Source organism: Pungitius pungitius, chromosome 6, assembly GCF_949316345.1.
Source record: "Pungitius pungitius chromosome 6, fPunPun2.1, whole genome shotgun sequence".
In the NCBI taxonomy this organism is placed as follows: domain Eukaryota; kingdom Metazoa; phylum Chordata; class Actinopteri; order Perciformes; family Gasterosteidae; genus Pungitius; species Pungitius pungitius.
In genome coordinates this window covers 4,205,768-4,228,545 of record NC_084905.1, presented here as the reverse complement: position 1 = coordinate 4,228,545, position 22,778 = coordinate 4,205,768, and the positions used below count along the sequence as shown (strand labels likewise).

Here is a 22,778-nt window from a genome sequence, read left to right as displayed (position 1 = left end):
ATAAAAAAACTGAGCCAGTGTGTCAGTCCCGTTTGCTGAAATCCTTCCGCCAAGAGTAGAAGAGAATGCAGAACTTTTGAAGATGACTGTTAGTGTTTTTCAGGTATTTCAGTATTTTTATTTCCAGCTAAAGCTTTTGAATATAAAACTAAGAAGCTGATTTAGATATTAATGAATCGATTTTTGAGTAATGGGTCACTTGGGACTGCGCTGTTTGCCGAGGGAGACATTGCAAATGTCAGAAATATGCCATCATGGACTTCTCTAACATTCCTAAAAATCCATTATACAAATACCCAAAGAGCACGAGCCAAAGAGCAGTCTCCGTCTAATAGAATCGCAAATATTGTAACGAAAGGCTCAGTGTCAAGGAGACAAAAAGGACTTGGGGAGAAAAGTGGGAGGCGGAAGTGAAAGGTGAAAATTGAAAAGACTGAACAAAGAAATCAAGTAACCGTTGTAGGTAGAAAATGAGAGTTTACATTCAAAGGACGTGTCAGATATAATTCGACCTAAAAAAAAATTCTGGGAAGTTTGGTGTTTACTTGCCTCTTCCTTATTTGCCTCCTTCCGTATGAAGGCGACTCCCAAATACTTAAATGATAAATATCATACACATACGTGGAAGTGAGACCATAAATGTCTCGTGTCATTCCCTCAATGGAGACAGAGATACTGAAATGTGTTCGTGCCCGGCCCATCCATCAGGGCCCCGTGGAGCAGCCGGAGCTTCGGGAATCAAGGCATCTTGACCTCGGATAATGACGGTGTAACTGGACACGCTCTCCAATGAGCAGGAGACCACAGCTCGACACGGCCTCCCCTCCTGTAGCATTGCCTCATTAATCCCAAATACACTGTGTCTTTCTCACTTTGGCACATTAGTAGCTCCGACTCAACCTCTGTCTCGGCCCTCCCTGCCCCTCCATGACCGTCTGTGTGTTTCGTGTCTTGACTCAAACCTCTCGGGGGAAGTCGTCACCTTGTAAACAGGCTCACTTCCGTGATTAAAGAATACCATGGTTCGGCTTTGCCAAGAAAGAGCCTCTCTGCCTCTCTCGTGTCCTTGGAATACTGATTTATCCACGAATCCAAAGTGATCGCTGGGCCTGGGCCGCCAAGACCGACCAGAGAGCCTCCGTTTGAGTGCAGTCATACTAGGACCCTGGTATCGTACAATACTGAAACTACTGGTGACCTCCTGTCCCCACCCGAACATCCCAGGGCTTCCTCTGTGGAGACATATTTAGGCCTAGTTTTCAATGACCCAAACAATATGAGATGAGTTAGTAGTGAAGCAGGAGAGTGAGAGATAACGGAAAATGACGTCAGATGATTTTTTGGTTGTTTTATCTAGAACGACATAGGAAATATGTCAGAGGCTTGGTTACTGATGAGGAGTTAAAGGCCCCATTGTTGCATGTCATTGTGCATTGTTGTCATTGATCGTTGTGCGGTGGCAGTGTGATATGCGGGGCTTTAGGGTGTGCTAATTATACAGACTCTCAGTTTCTTGTTTGCGATGAGGCCAACTCAATTAACACCTTTTGTGCAGAATCAACACCAATTTTCCCTTGCCTGCCTGCGCTGTCACATCAGCTTCAATATACGCAATGTTTACATCTTTGACAAAGTCAAAATAATGACAGTACTCCCAGGTGTTGAAAGATTGCTTTCTTCTTTCTTGTGAACGTTCAGACATGCATCATTGCGGGCGGGTGGCCAGAAAGTTGAACTGATGGGGTTGGGTTTGAAATACACCTCATCATGGTACAACTCCTATTGAAATATAGACATCACTGCACAGGCTATTTAACATGGCTTTGCTACTCATATTATGAAAAATGCTCAACACTCCCACTCAAAGACATGTGTATAGCTCTCTCTTTGGCGTCTCCCCTCATCTTCGCCATCCCGCTCACCTTGGATCCGTCGGCAAGCTCGATCATGTGGTCCTCGGGTCTGAAGCTCTTCTCAACTGTGTGATGTCGTTGATCATGTGTACTGTGTTGTACAAGTTGACCATGAGGCCCTTCTAGTTTCCTCTGTGTGTGGGACAGTCACTCGTCCTGAATCAGACGTCTGCTCTGCCTCCGTGGCTCCATCAGCTTGCTTCATATGGCCACGTGTCCTCGGCTGCGTCCCCTTCCTCCCTGTGGTGTGTCCCATTGTCGTTCCTCTCTTCTCGCCGGGTAGCCGTCAGGACGTGTCCATGTGTCCCTTTTTACCACTCGTCATCAGCCTGGTCCATTTTCTTCTTCCTTTTTCTCGTGACCTCGTTGCCCCACTAGTCTTCATCGCATGGTCTTCTTCAACATTCCCGTCACTATTCCCATATTTTCAAGTGCTCTCGTAACTTTTCAGTTTTGTTTTAAACTCGCCGAATGTTACAGTGTCATTTGTCTGGGTGATGACGCGTGACGAATGGCTTGTATTACCACCGTGGCGATCTGAAGCCCTTCACTATTATCCTCGTCTCCTCTTCTCATTGACATGATGTCCGGGTCGTGGCTGTAGGAGCGCACAGCTAATTGCCTTTTACCGACGTTAGTTAAGAACAATTTTACTTTCATAAATAAAACTTTTTTGCTTAAAAAGTACGGCACTAATGCCTACTTTAACACCGTTAAATCATCGGAAAACATTAGTTATTTTTATCAATAGTTTTATAAAAACTGTGTGTAAAAGCTAAAAACTGTTCAAGTCACGAGACCGTTACATTATTTTATATATATATTTACACGTGTAGTCAGGAGAACAGGTGCTTGCAATTTGTAACTCATTTTTGAAGTTTAAAGAGAGCTTTAGTTCAATCTTAGTTTGGTTTGAATGTGTAGACATGTTTCTTGTTCATTTTGATCCATCCCCTCATCACAATAAAAATCCTGTCACTAGGTTTGTTAGAGCAGATCGAAAGGGTTTCTCCTAATTACCACAGAAAGAGCCTACTTCAAGCCATATCAATACCTGCCTTCTCCAATCACTTGGCATAATAGCCAGCAACTGATAACCCAAACCCTATTTTGAAAGTAATTTGCCATGCACCTGTCCCCAGCACCGCTTCCCTCCCCGAAGTCATCTCTCTTAATGACTTGTGCCTCTTGTAATTGGCTCTGGCTGGGTTCATTTACAGTTCTGATCAGCCAATAAGATTAGCGAGGCGTCATGTGATAGTGTTTGCCGAAGCCCTGAGGACACTGATGAGTGATGGGACAGAATGAATTGGGTTATCTGAAGGGAGTTTTAACAAGGTCTGGGACTCTCGCAGTGGCAAGACGGATTGGAGGGGAAGTGAAAAACTGTAAACCAGATAGGAAGCTTCGGCCGTACAGTGGGAGCAAAGGATGGTAGAGGTAACTTTGTTCTGGATGCATATATTGCTTATTCTCCTTATTTCTATGATCATCTGTACTATAAAAACGCTGGGTTTCAGTACCCTTGTGCCACATTGTTGCCCTGAAGAAACACACCAAAAACTTCTGCTACTTCTGGCCCATATTGCAACTGAATGTGTTTAAGTTGTAAATGTTTTTAAAATAATGGATGCAGGAAGTGGTTACTGTAGAATAAAAGAAAAAAGATGTGTTACTGCTTGTCGCAATAGAAAAGCAAGGTATTGACTGTTTTACACTCTAAAGTGATGGGGATTGGACTTATCTCAAGTTCAGACCATGTAATGCTGCTCTCATCTACTCCTTTCTCACTTTAGATCTTGCCTTCATTTGTCTTGTTTCTGTCTGCTTCATTACCTTGCTGTGGTCCACTTTTGAATTAGTCTTCTTGAATGTTTAGCTGCAGCATGATGCATTGTGACATTTTCCAGGGAGCCATTCCTCATGCGCGGACCGTGCTGCCGGCGTCCTCTAGTCCCTGCTTGTTGTTATTTCTTTTCCTTCATCCTCCACTTGTAATGTTGCTAGAAGAAAATGGTAATAACGATGCTGAATATTTCTAGCCAAGGGCAACATCCGCTGGTTGTTTGTACCTGGTGTAATGGTCGTTCTAATGAAAAAAGGAATAGTTGCCAGATAGAAATAGTCTTGTTTTAGCCTTGACCTTGGTAAAAAAAAAAAACTTTTTAATTCTGTAAATTCACTCATGATCAGAGCTAGGATTGCGAAATGTTCATGGAAATGAACGTGAATCCAGGGGAATATACATATACAAACAAACTATTTTGTTTTGTCATAGGCTGACATGCCTGCAAACATTTCTAATATACATTTAAAAATGACATTTGTGACAATCTATTTGTGAGTAGAACTTAATTCTTGGTAATTATTCGCTCTCTGTCTGCTGGTGGGAGCGTGCGCACGTGTCTGTTGATGCCTACCTGGATGGAACTCCCCCCGCACACAGAGAACAGTGGATAGTTGTAAATGTAAAAAAAAACAGACGATTGAAGGTATGGGAACCACTGGAGGTGATTGTGTATTTTTGTGTGGACATATATACATCCTACTCTCACTGCTGTAAAGTTAGCCTACTGTATACAAACCACCATTCTGATAAAAGGAACATGGCTTCAGTTTAATTAGTAATCAAAATGCTGGTAATGACAAAGACATTCAGAAACAACAATTTCCCCATTGAGCTGCATCCAGGGTCCAGCTGGGCAACATTTAAGTTCCCCGTTATATGCTTTTGCAAAAAGAACTAGAAAATAATGGTAAAAATTTAACTTAACTTCCCAAGTAGAGTTCCTGGAAATTTACCCAAAATGTTCCGCTTGCCAGACTAATTTCACAGTAAGAAAAAGCTTGATGGAACCATGAAGTAAGATTGAAAATGGAAGTGGCTGTACTTTTGCCCCTTCACATTTTTTGCCCAGAGCCCCTATCATTAAACTCTGCTGCAACTCACTTTCTCCCCAAGAGGACAGACAGGGTGCAAACAGATCATGGATTTTATGCTCACCCCACGGCCCAGGGGCCAAAATTGGTACATTTCAAACCGCTGCTGGTCACAACGCTGTCTTTCCTCCTCCTTCTACAACAGAAAGAAGAAACGTCAGAAAACAGAAAGAAAAAATAAAGCATAGCAACGAAAAAGTGACAGTCAGACATAAATAGAGCATTAGCCTAGAGCCAAAGTGTCGGGGGGGGAAAAGCAGTGTTTGGGAGTTGGAGAGACAGCAGGGAGGAGAGTGAAGGAAAGGTTAGTTTGTAGTCTGTAGCTGTGGATTAGCCCCGACGGCCCTAGGAGTCAATCAGTCGGCTTGCTCCTCTCATCTGTGGGCAGGCGGGAGAATAACGGGGCTGTGTAGCTGCCAGCCAGAGGCGCGTGTTGGGAGTAGTAGTGGACAATAGAGATGGAGCAGCAGGGCAAAGCCTAGCGGAAGAGGTTGGAGGTGATGGAGGAGTCCCTTGCAGAAATGCCCCCAAGTACATCTTTGGTGAATTCTTTCCATAGATAGGAATCCTGGAATAATGTTCTGGTGGTTGAAATATCGCGAATAAAACTGATACACGTGTTCACAAATGCATTGGAAACTGATATCCACTGTCACAATGATGATGTTGAGTGGAATAAGTTGCCACTGGACATTCTCCAGGGATCCATTATTATCTTATCTGTTTTGATTACTTGATTTACAAGGGTTTTTTACTTAAAAAAAGGTCTTGCATTGTGTGTGTGTGTGTGTGTGTGTGTGTGTGTGTGTGTGTGTGTGTGTGTGTGTGTGTGCATTTGATGTGTGAGCTTAGTGAGTGAGTGTCGATTGAGGTCAGGTGGTAATACAGGTCTACACGTGAAGACTCATCGCTATAAATATTTATTAAAAGATTGCAAACAAACGTTCATCTCACAAAAGGGGGGGAAAATGTATAGGAGAATTGAATAAAATAAAACATAAATATTTAATACATAAATAAAAGAACTGGGATGTAATGTAAAAAATCTGCTCTTTTCAATATCCCTTCATCAGTCTGGAAGCATAACAGTTAATTGTTGTTAAATCTTTATTTTGTAATAAGTGAGCAGGAATAAAATGAGATTTTACATCTAGCAGTTCCTTTACAGTTTCATGTATAATTTTTCCTCAGCATCCTCATCCAATGCTCAATGTTTAGAAAAAAATGAATAACTTATTCTGTAACAGGAAGATATTATTAGGCCCTGATCCATTATGTGAGTAGTTCCTGGTACTGTATACAAACAGGTTGGACAGAATTTGGTGTCCTGTCTTTGACCCCAACGCCCCCCACAAGCTTCAAATGAAAACCTACAGCTTGGATGTGCGGCTTTGGAGACACTGCGAGGGCAGCAGAAGCATCTCCAGATGGTGTTTTGGTAACTCGTTTGCTAATGATTAGTGCAATAGCAGCAAACCAGACCAAATAATTCTAATTGACTGCCATATTGCATAGTGTGTCATGAATTGTGTATGATGCATTTTCTGTCGTTTGGTTTCTCATGTGCTAGTGTAGCGTCGGTAGTGGAGCAGTGTGCCCGACCTGGCCCGAGGGCTTTGCTCCTTTTTAACATCGAATGGGGACTTTGATGAAGACAATTAAACCTAATCTCAATCCTTTAATTAGTGCAATTGCTGCTCTGACACAGTTTTATGAGATTCAAACCCTGCTTGTTAATTTTCAGCTTTGGACTGGACTGGATTTTTAATTGCAAATAACCTATAATTCATTACTTTTCTTTTAAAAATGGCTTTTAAATTGTATCCCTGCAATCAAATCAAAACCTGTATAAAGAAGTGCAATGACTTCTGCATTTATTTATTTAAACCTGCAAGATACTCAAAGCCTCAGATTTGATTGGATACACGTTTGAAAAGCACATTTGAATTTTACGTTTTTGTACCCTCCACTTTAACCACAGCTGATGAATGGATAATGCAGAAAAATAGCCTCTCCTGTTATAAACCCTGTGTAGGGGATGCAGGTGTTAGAATAGCCATCGTGACCGAGGGTCACCTGAGAGGCCAAAGTCTGTCTACCTCCTAACAATTATTGTGTGGATTGCCTCACATTTTTGATCCCACGTTGATGAATCGTACACCTTTACGGACCGTGACCTCTCCGCTAGCGCAGGAGAGGTGTGCAAGTTGGCAGGTTCTTTTTGGCTCAGGTCCTTTTTCCCCCCTGAATTGTTTTTTTTTTAAAGGAAACATGGTAACAGAACTGAACATTGCACTAAACGGCCAGGCTGATGCTGCGTGACGTGGCCATTGAGACTGACAATATGACAATTTTTAAATGCATCAATTAGCAAAGGAGAAAACTAATTTAGCAAGTCACTCACACGCTTCCTGAGCGGCAGACAGAGCAAAGGATTTTGTCCTCCATTTTTGTGTTTGTGTGAAACCTCTTACACTTCTAAACAGGAGGGTGCTGACAGCAACATTTGATAACTTCATATCACAATTCATTTTTGACACATCAACCCCAATAAGAAAGGAGGTGGCCGTTTTGACCTCCTATTTAGGCTATTTAGGCAACACATGTCCTTTTTCTCTTTAAAATGATAATACTTTATAATACCCTTCTTATGTAACTTTTAGTGCCGAACAAGCAGAGTTGATCGGTAGCGCTAAAGATCCATCATCTGTGGGCTGTTTTAGTGACAAAACGGTGTGAAGTGAAGGCCAGCAGACAAGCTCCGCTGATGCCATGGCAGGCTGATGATGACATGCATGATGCAATGGTGATAAGGGGGAGGAACCGCATTAGAGTGATTGGGTACGGGGAGTGTTCATTTATGACAAACAGCTTCATTTAAAGCTAGCCAAGCACAGAGAAGACCTCTTCCACCACAGATGGGTTGACATTTTTATTTTATTTTTTCCCTAACGGGGCATCCGAGCCCATCCTCGAGCTGTTGGCGTGGCGCAGTAATAGATTATAGAGGGTCTCGCGACTGTCTTTGATTTGATTTTCAACACATTTTCATCTGCTCCCGCTAAAGTAATTCCACTCTGCTCTTGATCCTCCACTGATATTGTCAAATTCGTACTTATCTACAATGAGGGCGGTTTGCTGTTTTGTTTCGTTCTTTGACTCCATCCAGAAAGAACTCTGAGAAAGCAGTCATTTCACGATTATTATCCAGTCGAGATGCCAAACTCGCAAACCGTTACATCTGATTTCGGTCTCCCAGCCGGCTGATGGCTTCACAGCTGAGAATGAAATTAATGTTTTGAATCCAGCAAACAAAGACTTAGTGAGGATTATCTGATAAACGCTTATGTTAAGACTCCCTGCGGATTGCTATGAGGCAGAAAATGTGTTAGCAGCAGGTGTTCACAGGACAGTGTGCCTCTGCCATCCATCATACATTTCTCCTCAGACTTCGGTTGTGAATGAACATCCACCCAACCTTCAAAACATCTGAAGGATGTATATTAACTCACTTTTATCCCCGCTGCTTTTGCTCTGACACAGTGAGGTATTCAGCTTTGCTTTTGTTATTTTGGTATGGGGGAAGTGCAGTGAAGGTGAGTAGGTGTGTGGGGGGAGGAGGAGGAGGGGGGGGGGGGGGGGTGTTAAGAATTATCTGTGACTCTTCACCGCCTTTAAGCTTTCTATAACACTGGCCCCGTATTTGCACAACTGGTAAATGTTTGGCTGTGAGACCTGATCACTGATCACCTGACCAGAGGCATTTAGCGGCCTGGACAACTTGTTATTGATTCTGTTAAAGAAGGATGATAAGCCCCAGCACCTGAATGATTTCCATGTGTATTTTTCCAGTGCATGCTGTTGACCATGTTACGTGTAGGTCCCCATTCTAAGTCAATGTAAAAGAGCAAACTGTCAAAGTTTGTTTAAGTTTGAAATCCTCTTAGAACAGTGATTGGCCAATGAGAACGTACCACGGTCAATTAAATACGGCTGGTCCGTCAGACTTTGTTGACATGTGAAGTGAGAGAAATACTCCCCATATTAATCCCATTCAATTGGTTCTCATTTCAAGGGGCAAAATCAATGGTTGGATGAATCCTGTCAGTCTGAAATGAAACCCATTGTTTGTCAGTTAATCTGCCACTATTTTCATTTGAAACTGCATTTACTTCTGGTCTATCTGGTTTTAAAAAAATAATTGCTCTCTGACGAAAACTGACTGTAGCAAAGAGACCTACTCAGGATGTACATCTACTTTAAAACACCCCAGTGATTTTCCCTCATTAGTTTATTTTTTGTTTTGTTTGTTTGTCCTAAAAAGTCAATCTTTACCTCATCAACAGTTAATGGTGGCAGCTTTCTCCGACGTTAGCGTATAAACCCAGACTGGGTTTCACCCTGCAGTCTCTTGACATTTATTGCACATTTATTCTGACTTGTTTGTTTTCCACTCTGTCTCAAAATTGTCTGCATATATATATATATATATATATATATATTTTTTTTTTTTCTTTTACCTTTAAAAGGTGGAGACCATTTTCCAATTACAGATCTTGTCTTTTGGTGTTAATTGCGGACTGACCTTTGGGGCTGTTGTGGATGCCGCATGGATTTTTTTTAATAACCTCTAATCGGGGTGAAACAGAGAGCCGTAATAGAGAAGATCCAGGCGGCTTCATAAGCCTGAATCTTACAATAAGGTGTAATCTCGTACACGGCACAAGCAGGCGGCGTGCCCACTCAAAACGTTGTCATTCACAACGCAAGGCACTGTGATTCATGCTCCTCCAGCAATAAAATTATAGACGTTTCTTTTTTTGAATTAGGTCGACAGAGTAGAAAAGTTTAGGAAAGATCTTAATAGCTTGATTGACATTTCGTTTTTTTAAGCATCAGCTTCATCACGTTTTTGTTGCGGCCAATTTTAAAAAGGTCAATTTTAATTTTAGAATAATCAAGGACACCATGTTTGACTGCAGCCACATTGGGTTATTTCTCGTTCATATTCACCGGGATCTACACACAACGAGGGGCGTCACCAGCAAACAGCAGTTCACTACATGTAGTTTGGTATCTGTGCACTTTTTTCTTCCCCCTTCTCCAATATGTGTCTATTTTTCATGTTTTCAGGCAGCCCTCCAGCAACAGGCACCGGCACATTGGTCATTCACCTGGAAGACTACAATGACAATGCCCCCTATGTGGTGCCATCGATAGCGCGGGTGTGTGAAGACGCCCATGATATGAACGTGGCGATAGTCGGGGGGCGGGACAAAGACCTCCCGCCCAACGCAGCGCCCTTTAAAATAGAACTTGGAAAACAGCTCGGCCTCGATAAAACATGGAAGGTCACCAGGGTCAACTGTGAGTATTGTGTTTGCCCCTGAACTGTGTCACCTATTAAAAAATAGCATTCATCAAATCTTTAACACATTTGTTCACCAACAACAACCTTGACTGACCAAACTTGTTCACTGTATGTCACTTTGAGTCTATTCTCATGACCAAAAGTAAAAGAAAAGTGAAATAAGGAGATAAAAGAATGAAAAGCTAACTTCACTGCAACAATACACCACCCATGCTGAGTAAAGAGCAGATGAGCCTTAACTAGAACGGATCACATGATAAGGACGAGGGGTAAAATAATGGAACCATGAAGAGGAGGATAGACGGACAACCAAGTCATTGATTCAGGGTTTCATGACCGGCAGCGCTGTCTCTGTTTGTTTGAGTGACAGAGCAGTGCCAAAACCTGCCCAGAGGTATTCACTGTGACTGACAGCGGGAGAGGGAGGTACCGACACTCCTCAATCACCACTGCTGGCGCAGACAGACAGGGCCAGCAGAGAAACCGCCCGCGCCCACCGAAATGGACTGGCGATGTGCTCGTCCCGTCTCCTGTGTGTGTGTGTGTGTGTGTGTGTGTGTGTGTGTGTGTGTGTGTGTGTGTGTGTGTGTGTGTGTGTGTGTGTGTGTGCGTGTGGAGGTGAAGGTTCTACCGCAACAGTATACAAAAAGCTTTCACCAATCAGCAGTCTGTAACCTTTCGACATACGCACATATTCGTTTTCCCCAGATATAGCGTTGGGAAGGTTGATGCCACCCTAAGTCTACTACTTGAATATGACGGTACACCCGGCAGCCAATTCAGAATAAACACTGGGAAACTTTGTCCTGAGGTATCAACATCTCTAAACGCTCGCTAATTATAAAGTTATATCTCATTTGCTAAAAACAAACTCTGCATTTGGCCTGGAGGCAACTTACTAAGACACTTGAAGATAGATTTTTTTATTAATCCCCAGGGGGAAATTGCAATTTATTTTCTTGTTATTTTATCACAATCTTTCAAAGTGCATGTTTGCTAAGTGTACAGTGATAAATGCGCACATTTAGCATCACAAAATGCATTAAACTTAAATAACTGTGGAAGCATCTGTCTGAGGGAAATTGGATGGTGATGACAATCAGCTGTTGGTTGGTTTTTGTAGAAACTTTTTATATTATATATATCTCCATATTCTGCAGCACATATCAAGGTAAAATGATGAGCCAAAAAAAAGGCCTCTGCATTTATGAAATATTTACCACTGATGTTACACATTGTTTTGAGCACACAGTTTGACAACACAAATCTAAAAGTTACCTTACTCGAGGTAACAGCCGCTGCAGACATGATCAATGTGCAGCCCGGCGTACAATGGTATAAAACAGCATGAAAGGAGCTGGCTCCATCATTTTCTTCTTTTTCTTGTTCTTCTTCAGAAATGTCAGTGTGATGCAAGAAGGTGTAACCATCTAAGTGGTGACATTTTGTGTTCGCTTCACTCGTCGTGAATGGCACGGCAGGCCGGTAGTTCTGAGATAAGATGAACCTATTCAGATCTGCCTTCAATGTGCTGCCGTGAAACGTGGGACGGAGGATTTTCGGGACTCACTCAAATCTCCCTCTTCTTCTCGCGTGTCTCCCACAGCCACGCACTCCCAAGTCATGCTCCTGCACCCCCTGAAGATGGCCAACTACCAGCTGCCGTTGCTCATCACCGACTCAGGGGTGCCCCCTTTGTCCAACAACACCGAGATCAAAGTCCAAGTGTGCGTCTGTAAGAAGAACAAGATGCACTGCAGCTCTGGCCCCTCCCACCGCGCCGGCCTTCTAGTGCTGCTCGCAACCCCCCTGCTCGCCCTGCTCTGTAAGTACCGCGGCGACGGCCTCCAGTGAATAAACGGGCTGCTTGAGATGCTGTTGTATTTTCTGGCATCCTTGTTTGAACACAGTTTAGTACTGAAGCAGTGTGTCGTGATGATTTCAGCTTAGCGGTTGCCAAGGAATCAATACAGACACGACGTCAAACAGTGCTGGTTAGGATGTAAGTGTATTCAAAAGGGAAGCGATTCATTGTACTCGGTGAAAAGGAGTCATCCAAGTGTTTTGTGTTCTGTGCACATGCACTGATGAACAATTTATATCCTCTTTGCGCATTGGCAAGAGGGATTTTTTTTCCCGCATCTATTTAACAAGAGGATGTCTGTTTTGTTGTTCGACGCCATGCCTGCAGCACTCCCCGGGAAGGCCAACTTTACTCTGAATATCTCATTTGGGCCATTAGCAAATAGCACAAATAAGTCAGCCCCCTCCGTTCACGGCGCAAAGGCAATGAACGGCGTCCAAACAGCTAGTTTGGTGAGAAGAAATTTCATTTGCAACTTGAAATTGCGGGCCCAATATCCTGTCCTCCCATCTGAGGTTGTTCTCTGTGGTTGACAGTCGAGCACAAACGTCGGAGCAGGGGAGAGAGATTGTGAAAAAGGGCTGAGAAGAGGAGGAAAAGAAAAGGCAAAACAAGGAAAGGAGAATGAGATTTTAGTCACGTCTCCGTTCCTCTCTCTAGCTCACTTTTTGCTCTTTTAGATTTGAATGTTTCTCCCATTGATCTTTGCTGCTTGCTGTTCTGCCTGTTTGACGTCTTTAATCCCTCAGTCCTCTGACACTGTTTCAAGTGCCTTGTACCACTTCTCCTGCTCTTTCACTTTCTTTTTTTTTAGCAATAAGCCGTACTCTTCCGCATAATCCTTTGCTTACAGGCGGAATCTCTGCACCTCATCTCCCCATTTCCTCTCTGCATCATCCGCGCATCACAGCATCTCGTACGAGCCATGGGGTCTTCCCTCTGGCTGTAGATCAGCCCGTCTGCTGCCACTCATCCTCTCACCAAACGGTCATTCATTACGGCCGGCCGCGCTGTTTATGGACAGTCCTGCTTTGAAGGCAGCCAGAGCTCCAAGTCGCCTGCGACTGCCGCTAAAAACTCCACGATTCACAGGACACGACGTGTAAAATTAAACAGACACCCGCGCGGCAGGCTGCGGCGAGCGCACGGCACACCCCGGCGTGGATCGACCATCAGTCACGGTCTCGGTGCAGCGCACTAATCATGAGCGCACGCTGGTGCTGTGTCAGCACCCGCCTCTCACAAAGTTCCACGGCAGCGTGCGTCCCTGAGAGCGCGCCAGCTGGAGCGCTCAGTCAGCTTTTCGCGCTCTCCTTTTCAGAATGTGTTGTTGCCTGCTGTCGCCATGGCAGCAACCCGGCGCTGTCTGAACTGGAAAGCACGATAATTGGTCGACGTGCCAACGCGACATTAAGAGAGTCTTCGGCGCGGGTGTCCTTTGCCTCTGAACGACAGGGGCATTCGTTACTCCACTGTACTGTAACGCAGTGATAGACAGCGGCGTTCATTAGCCCCAAAACCTGCCCCGGGTGACAGATTCTTGGGCCCCGTGTACGCGGCTATTCGTTTGGGCTGCGTGCACGGTTGGTTTGGAGCAGACGCAGCAGTGAGCGGCGTTACCCTGGAGCTGGAGCTGGAGAGAGAGAGGCAGGTGCACGCGGTGTGTGTCTCCGTTAGTGATACAGCTGGAACACGGAGGCTCCACCACTTCAGACGTAGAACACACACACACACACACACACACACACACACACACACAGAGATGGCTCCTGATCAAGCTCATCACGGCGACTTGTGCAGGGGGGGTGGGGGGGGACTGATCACAGCAGTGTATAGTCGCAGTCTGGCAGCGAGGCAGAGGATCCTGTTTGAATTCCCTTATCTCCAATCTGAACTCTGACCCCGCCGGAGAGCGATGAGGGGAAGAAAAATGGAAAGAGCCAGAGGCGAAGGATGGTGAAAGGAGATGAGAATAAAGGTTTTGAGATTAAACTCTTGTGTTCCGTTTCTCGTACCAGGCTACAGGCCTGTGCATGGCCACGCAGCATTACCTTGTTCTCTATTCCTCCTGAGCTCCTTGGTCTGTTTCTCTCTGTTGCGTTTGCCTCACTCGAGTCTAGTGACTAACCCTGTCTGCAAAGCATTTGTTCGACGTACAAAAAGAATATCGTGTTTCACTCAGCCATCAAAGCCCTCTGTTGAGTTTAGGAAAGGATTGTGAACACTGAATAGTTTACCGCTGACCAGAAGCATGAGAATTGAATTATCGGCTGTTTCGTTGTTGGACAGAAAGCAGGTTGCTCGTACGACTCCTGACACACACAGGCTCGCGCGTACAGGTGTTTCCTGTTGCCATTTTAATCAACGTCCACATCTGTATTCCAATGCAGTATCAAAAATGTAACGATGGCATTGAACTAGGCATTGTTCTCAATATCATAAAAAGATTCGTAGGACAGAAGAGAAAATGCCCCATTGATCATGATGCGTCCTGTTAAAGGGAAGCTTATGCAATTTTTTGCCACACAGTTAACAATAATATAACTGAAGCAAGTAAATGGTCTTTTTAATTTGTATTACCTTTTTTTCATGATTGCTCCCTCCCTGTCTGTGCAGCAGCAGACGGTGAAAATGTTGGTTGAACCTATATAAATCTGGATTGGAGTGGAATTAGGTTGTACATTTTAGAAATGATCCATCTTCCAATAAATGTTAAATTTTGAAATCACCTGAGTTATTGGAGATGTAAGTTGGAAAACATCTCACAGTCGTCACATTAGGGTTCTTATACGTATAATATATCTTATAATGCCAACTCCAATTGTCTCTTCTGCTCCAACGATCCTCCGCATAGGTACTGTATCTGACGTGGTGATTCATTTCTGTCGAGTCAAAAATAACATTTAATCTGCATTTGCATCAGCTAAAAACAGCAAAAGAGGGAAAAATGTTGTGACATGATGAATACGATTATAAAATGGATTCAAACATTGAATACTAAGTGCAGAATTAGTTTTATTTAAAGGTTAACATCTTGAGTTTAAGATCTGCAAGAATCCAGTCTAACCAGCTTAAGGCCTTGTTTGAGTTATGATTTATTTTCATATACCCCACGAATCTACACACATGTGGGAGTTTTAGTAAATAATCACCCACATGTGTGTCTTTTTCCATCACCCACTGTGTGTGTTTGCTGGTTTTAGTGTACGTAGAGTATGAGTCCTAATGTTGATGGATGGATGTTCAAGAGGACGAAAAGGACTACAAACAGAAAATGCTCTTGACAAAAAATGTAATTCCAAAAATAACATTTTCCCTTAAACAATAGATGCAACTCACATTTGTATGTTTTCTTTGATTTCCTGCAAATCTGCCTGAGAGCTTTGCATAATTGAACACTTGAAACAAGAGAATTGACTAAACCATTTTGTTATCGTTGAAGAGAACGATCACACGCCCCACAAACTGTGGTTTAGTGAATCTACTCTACTTCGCATCCGTACCTCAAACCTCCGCACGTCTTCACCCCCAACTCCTCCAACAGTGCTTGAGTTTAGAGCAAAAGTAGAGCCACGTCCTCGCTGTCCCACCTCTCATCCTTATTACACTCCGCTGGGTTTGCTTTTCAAACCCTTTAAATGATGTATGTTTCCCTGCGGGACAGGAGAGGGTGGGGGGGGGGGGGCAGAGTGGCCACACATACTGTGTCTCCTGATGCTTACGAGACCTTTGTTTGCTGTTGCAGGATTGCCAGTTAAATCTTGGGGCTTTGCAGGGGCCTATTTTCACTCCACTCCATTGTAAGCCCTTTCTTTTGTGATCAGTGTGCCTTAGACCCTCACACACATCCACCACACACACACACACACACACACACAGATTACCACAAAGTAGGGAACAATTACAACCTTCATCCTCCAATTTTGTGAAGGGAAATGCTTGCAGATATTGTGAAGACGAACACACGTACACGCTCTGATTCGGAGTGTTAAAACGCCACGTGAAAGCATCCATTGTTTACTTAAGATAAGACTTTTGGACAAACTAAGTGCAGTGAAGACGTGCTTGTGAAGGCCGCGAGGGCAGGGGAAAAGGATGCTGAAAATGATTCCTAATTTTAAAAGTAATTACAAGGACCCATGCTCAGCTTTTGGCGGCAGCACTGCTCTAAGGCAGGAAACCAACACAGATGACAACACTGCCCCCTATCAGTGCACGTGTGAACTGATGTGCACGCCATCTCCTTGGAGCAGCTGCACTGTTGCTCAGATTGACATTCCCTAACCTGATGGCATGTGGCTGGAGACAATAACTGTCCACGTTGGACAGTATATGAATCATTAACATGTTTCACATATCGGTGGACATGGACATGGCTGTGCTATGAAGATTCATACGTTTCTGCCCATAGTGGCTGTGTGAAAACAAGGCTTATGAGGGAGGAGAAATACTTGTATTTGTGCATCTTTGCACAGCCATTTCATCCGACGCCGCATGCACTCCATTTAGGACGGTGTACTAGCTCAAACTGGCTGGTAAAATCTCGTGTGCAGGATTACGGGCTGGAGCTGCAGATTTGTCTGTAGTGCTAATGTGCTGCAGAGGACCGCTTCTCTCTGTGCTTGGCTGTAATTTCAGCAAAAGTAATAATGAAATTCCAAGAGTAAAGGCGAGAGAGAGTCAGAGGGCGGGGGACAAAACAAAGCATTTACCATTAAACACAACAAACAGCTCCCAGCCCAGAAGCCACTAATTTACCTCCATCGTGCCGGGGGTTTTAGTCCCCACTTTTCTTCCTCTGTGATCCCTTGCCTCGCTCTGACAGCCACTTTTCCTCTTCCTTCCCCAGCTCTACGCTAATCTCCTCCCAGCTATAGAGACAGGATGTTTAGGGGCTTATTTACTCCTGTAAAATTACAGCTTCTTCACGGCTCCCTTTGAAGATGCCTTGCATCGGACCGCAGTGACTGGTGGGTGCATTGCTTTGGCCTTCAGATCAACCTGTCAAGGGTTATTGATCTTTCAGCTGTTATATGTGGGACGATAGTTTAAAGGGGTGCATTGTCTCCAGAAAATCCAGAAGCAGCGAGGCTACTTCTCTATGAAACTGAACGCTCAGAGGCTAATGCTTGTCTTTTCATCCTGGATTAGTTATTCATTCTGGGTTAAGGAGAGTCCGTGACACTTTGTCATGAATTAACACACGCTTCTTTCATGTAAAAAAATTGTGTCCGTTGCCCCATGTTATCTCTGGGCCAATAGAAACTGAATTTTGAAGCAATTACGAAAGGTTTTGCTGCTTTTCACTCAAAGCTTTCAATATGAGCTCCATAAAATCTAGGCTTTAACAATCACTTTTAAAGGTGTAAGAGTTATAAATTAGGTACAAATTTCCTCGCTGTGTTTGCTGATGATGACACCAGTTCAAATGTGTTTCTGTTTAGCACTATGAAATAAGTGAAAAGTATGAAGCTGTGAAATAAAAAAAAATAATAGTAGTAGTACTAGTAAAAATGACGGTAAGTATACACTCACCGGCCACTTTATTAGGTACACCTGTCCAACTGCTCGTTAACACTAAGCAGCCAATCACATGGCGGCAACTCAGTGCATTTAGGCATGTAGACATTGTCAAGACAATCTCCTGCAGTTCAAACCGAGCATCAGTATGGGGAAGAAAGGTGATTTGAGTGACTTTGAACGTGGCATGATTGTTGGTGCCAGAAGGGCTGGTCTGAGTATTTCAGAAACTGCTAATCTACTGGGATTTTCACGCACAACCATCTCTAGGGTTTACAGAGAATGGTCCGAAAAAGAAAAAACATCCAGTGAGCGGCAGTTCTGTGGGCGGAAATGCCTTGTTGATGCCAGAGGTCAGAGGAGAATGGCCAGACTGGTTCGAGCTGATAGAAGGCCAACAGTGACTCAAATAACCACCCGTTACAATCAAGGTGGGCATAAGAGCATCTCTGAACGCACAGTACGTCGAACTTTGAGGCAGATGGGCTACAGCAGCAGAAGACCACACCGGGTGCCACTCCTTTCAGCTAAGAACAGAAAACTGAGGCTACAATTTGCACAAGCTCATCGAAATTGGACAATAGAAGATTGGAAAAACGTTGCCTGGTCTGATGAGTCTCGATTTCTGCTGTGACATTCGGATGGTAGGGTCAGAATTTGGCGTCTACAACATGAAAGCATGGATCCATCCTGCCTTGTATAAACGGTTCAGGCTGGTGGTGGTGGTGTCATGGTGTGGGGAATATTTTCTTGGCACTCTTTGGGCCCCTTGGTACCAATTGAGCATCGTTGCAACGCCACAGCCTACCTGAGTATTGTTGCTGACCATGTCCATCCCTTTATGACCACAATGTACCCAACTTCTGATGGCTACTTTCAGCAGGATAATGCGCCATGTCATAAAGCTGGAATCATCTCAGACTGGTTTCTTGAACATGACAATGAGTTCGCTGTACTCAAATGGCCTCCACAATCACCAGATCTCAATCCAATAGAGCATCTTTGGGATGTGGTGGAACGGGAGATTCGCATCATGGATGTGCAGCCGACAAATCTGCGGCAACTGTGTGATGCCATCATGTCAATATGGACCAAACTCCCTGAGGAATGCTTCCAGCACCTTGTTGAATCTATGCCACGAAGAATTGAGGCAGTTCTGAAGGCAAAAGGTGGTCCAACCCGTTACTAGCATGGGGTACCTAATAAAGTGGCCGGTGAGTGTATGTTTTAGATCAAATCTTGCGCTTTGTCGACCTTTAAATATTTCGAATCACTATTTGATCACAAAGATGAAAAGGTCGATGGGTCTATTGCGACGATTATGATTTTAAATAATAAGCTCTTGATATTTTCTGATGCTGTAATATTTGTGTACATCAGAGATGAAGGAAAAAGATCTGTAGATGATTTTCAAATAGAATACAACTCTTCGCATATACACAGAAGGATATATTAAGGTATACTGAATATTATACAACTATACATTAACATGATCAAATTGATTGATATAAAACCCACTCATATAATATAAATAAAGGTTTAAGTGGAAAGTAATTTCTACTCATCTTTTCACGAACAAATTCAAGTTATTTTCTTATTATTTTTCAAATTTAACTCATTCATCAATCATTGGATTCTGGGTTGGTGGGGATCATTAAGACTCATTATAGACAGTGTAATCCTGAAAGATTTCTGTCTTCTCTTCTAATGTTTCCTCTTCATGCTGCAATGCCGCCATTTTTGTCAGCCGTGACATACCTGAGCTAATCAACTGTCACCCTCCTTTCCTCTCAGCAATTAGAAAGGTTGGGAAATGGTTACTGTTCCCTCCAGTGTCCTATTTGATTCCTCCTCGCCTCCAGCAGCTTGTTAAATCGACATTTTACGCATTAAGCTTTGGCTTTTACCGCAGACGGTATGAGTCAACATCAGTGAAGCCCTGTGATGCTCCACCAGGTCCTCTACATACGGTCTGTGTGGTCCTGTGATATGGAAATGGGCTCATTCTCTGGCACAGATGGCGGTTCTTTATGTCCCGATGTAAGAGGATGGTGGAAAAGTAGTGTACACATTATACAGTCACTCACAGAGGTGTGTCCTGTGTAAATGAGACCATTTCTCAGCAGTAGACCGACGTGTGGGCTGTGATCAATGTAACAATGATGTGCTACATTAAAAAGTGTGAATTTACGTGACAACCACAGCAACAAATGCACATGGAGAATAAAGGGGGTTAACAGGAATCATTATGAATCGTCCCGCTGTGGTTCTCTATAGCAGCACAGCGGGGTAGTGCGGCTAATTCTGCTTTCTGACTGACTCATTCATAACTCGGGAATAGTGTTTATGTTCTGTTCATTTTGCCGTCTTCCTACATTAAATTCTCTCTCTCTCTCTTTGAACCGTTGCTGACCTATGAGTAGCCTGTGTCTGCGTGGGAGCCGAGGTGAATTGATTTGGAAATGTATTTTCATGCCAAGGCCTTGACTTTTCAGCCAGAGGGGAAGCTTTGGCTCTTTTGTACCTGGCTCCTCACGTGAGCTGAAACAGGGCTGCCAGAGTCTCATTAGATTTACAAAAACCAATATCTGGGTCTTGAGTGCCTTGAGTGTTTCTCGACTTTTATTCCGGTTTCGGCGGGGGGGGGGGGCACTTAGTACTCAGCTTTATGAAAAGAGGGCATTTGAGGAAAAACAATGGCGGTAAAAGGAAGAAGAACAAAAATCAATTCCCCCCCATTCGGGCACTCTTCGATCACCCTTTTTTTTTTTAACTATACTGTCCAATTTATTTCAGGAATGTTTGGAAAAATTATAGTTCACATCCCTCAAGGGCCGCTCCATAATCTTATCAGGAGAGAAAGAGGTTCAGAGCAAAACGGAGCGGTGGAAACGAAGGGGGAAGAAGACAAATACACATTTTGACATGTCTTCACCCAAAACCTACCATGAGTTCGTCTGACTGATCCTCGCTGCCAACTTACCACGCACAGTGGGAGCAACGGTTCACCCATCTCACGCCCTCACAGTAAAATTGCAAAAGGCATAATGCAACAATAAACCCTTTGGAAACAAACACTAGCTGTGACAAATTGCCGCCTCCAAATTGGTTGTTAGACACCACATTTTGCAGGATGCATTTAGCTAGATTAGCAGTAAAAGGAGAGGCTCAAAGGTAAGCCTGTTAAGTAAGGAGGAGTTGTTGTGGTGCACCTGATCCGTCGCTCGCAGTAACCGTGGCATCTGTCCCCTGGAGTTTGTACAACCGGTGTCACAGTCATCAGCACACACCGTGGGAGGGAAGGGTCTCTCTTTCGTTGCCACACCATTTACTGTAATAAGCACAAATTGCATGTCTGCAGATATCTTTGCTTATTCATTCGCAGTTCATTTTCAGCTTAGTGCGGTGAGATGTTGCACGTTAGCGTGTTGATGTTAGCATGTGGCTATCAGATTTTAGGAAATGTTCATCTTGTCACCCAAGCGATGGTGTAGTGACGGATATGCGCAGGAAGCGCATTCTTTCGATAAGTCACATACTTTTATATCCCCTCTGAAGTGCGTCTTTGTTATGGCCTACATTGTTTGAGGGAGCAATGACGTTTGCAAATGTAAGTAATAACATCTTTGGGATTAAAGCTGCTTTCTCAATCTATCCAATGATAACACAGTTGTAAAAGTTCTAGAGACTACCCTTGGTAGTTGTTGCTTTGGTTTTAATATGTCGAATTGTGATATTATAGATTATTGTTGTTTGTTTAGTTAAAGTAGGAAAGATAAGATAACCAATACGCACTTTCGTCAGTCAAACTATGTTTTCATTCCACACTAATGGACTAATGACAAGACCAACGTCATCATACTGTTGTTTCACAATTCTTACTAACAGAAGTCTACCACAATACATGTCATATACATTTAAACGATTAATTAACAATCTTAGTTATTGGATGAGGTAATTCAATCATTGTTGTTATACTTACAAATGATTGGCAGATATTATGCGAAGTTGTTGGAAATTTTTTGATCATCAATACTGCCATTATTGTTTTCACATTTTTGTATTCCTGTTAAGCTACATTTTTGTCAACATCAAATGCAATGGAGATTTACCAGAGGTGAGGTTCTTTTTTTAAATATTTTTTTGACTGCTGGACTCCTACTTTGTCCTAATTTAGAGTTTAAGGACAATGTGTAAGCCCAAAGCGGCAAATCCAATCCAGACAAATTATAAATTGTGAGGTAGGGAAAGAAAAAGAGGAGAGAGCCGTCTGAGGAGGGATTCTGTCGACTTCTCAGCCATCTCCAAACATGTCAGAAATAGGGAGCAGACTTGGAGGAGATGACTGGCAGAGTAGCAATCAATAAACTCTCCCATTTCATACTGCGGCGCGCGTGTGTGTGTGCGTGTGCATGTGTGTGCGTGCGTGTGTGTGTATTGAAGTGACTGCATGCGTGTCTGTTTGTATCAAATTTAGAACCAGCTTGTTGAAGGCAATTCTACCAGACGGATGAGACGTACTGTCACATTACCGGGGAACATACCCTACTTTTTGCAGACTGTATCACCAGGGAAAACACAGCATCGGTCCAAATTAACATATGTTCTGTGATGCTTTGAAGCCCATAGGTTCCCGTCAAAGATAATGTTGTGTCGATTGAAACCCCTCAGAGACAAGGAGGGGGTGTGTGTGTGGTGGGGGGCGGTAGGCTGAAGTAATTCTCGAGTATCCTACAGGTACACGTCAGCAGCCAATTAATCTCCACCGCAGCCGCTCCTCAGAGTGTCTCCTGATGGTGTGATACAGCAAAAGCCCGGTGCACTTCTAAAGTTTGGAGGTAGTTGCGTTCGGCCGCATGGATTGAACCTTCCAGGACGTTGGGGAAGGTACAACGCTGACACACTTTCAAGTTGGATTCCACATTAAAGCCAATTACTTGGTTGCGAGTACCTCAGAGTGAACCAGTAGAACGTCTGTGCTCGGTCCTCACTGAATCTTTAATGGTGCGATGCCCTAACCAGTCCCGTCCCAATTGAGTGCCATGTATCTGGCTCAGTGATGACCTGTACTTGTCTTTGTCCTTTCTTCCCCACATATTCCTTCACTTCCTCCTCCCCTCTACTGTCTCCTTCTCCTCTTTCATCTCCTCCTCCCCCAGGCCTGTAGATT

At 43.7% G+C, this 22,778-nt stretch overlaps 1 protein-coding gene across 1 annotated transcript in view; it reads left to right on the top strand.

The window, feature by feature from the left end:
• cdh13 (cadherin 13, H-cadherin (heart)) overlaps positions 1–22,778 on the top strand; it is a 230,535-nt gene that overhangs the window by 207,576 nt on the left and 181 nt on the right. Inside the window, exons 13-15 of the mRNA XM_062562779.1 lie at positions 9,987–10,220; positions 11,831–12,049; positions 22,768–22,778. The exon at positions 22,768–22,778 is cut by the window's right edge and continues 181 nt beyond it. Of these exons, the coding sequence (XP_062418763.1) occupies positions 9,987–10,220; positions 11,831–12,049; positions 22,768–22,775 (461 nt within the window). The 3' untranslated portion in view covers positions 22,776–22,778. The remainder of the gene's footprint in view (positions 1–9,986; positions 10,221–11,830; positions 12,050–22,767) is intronic.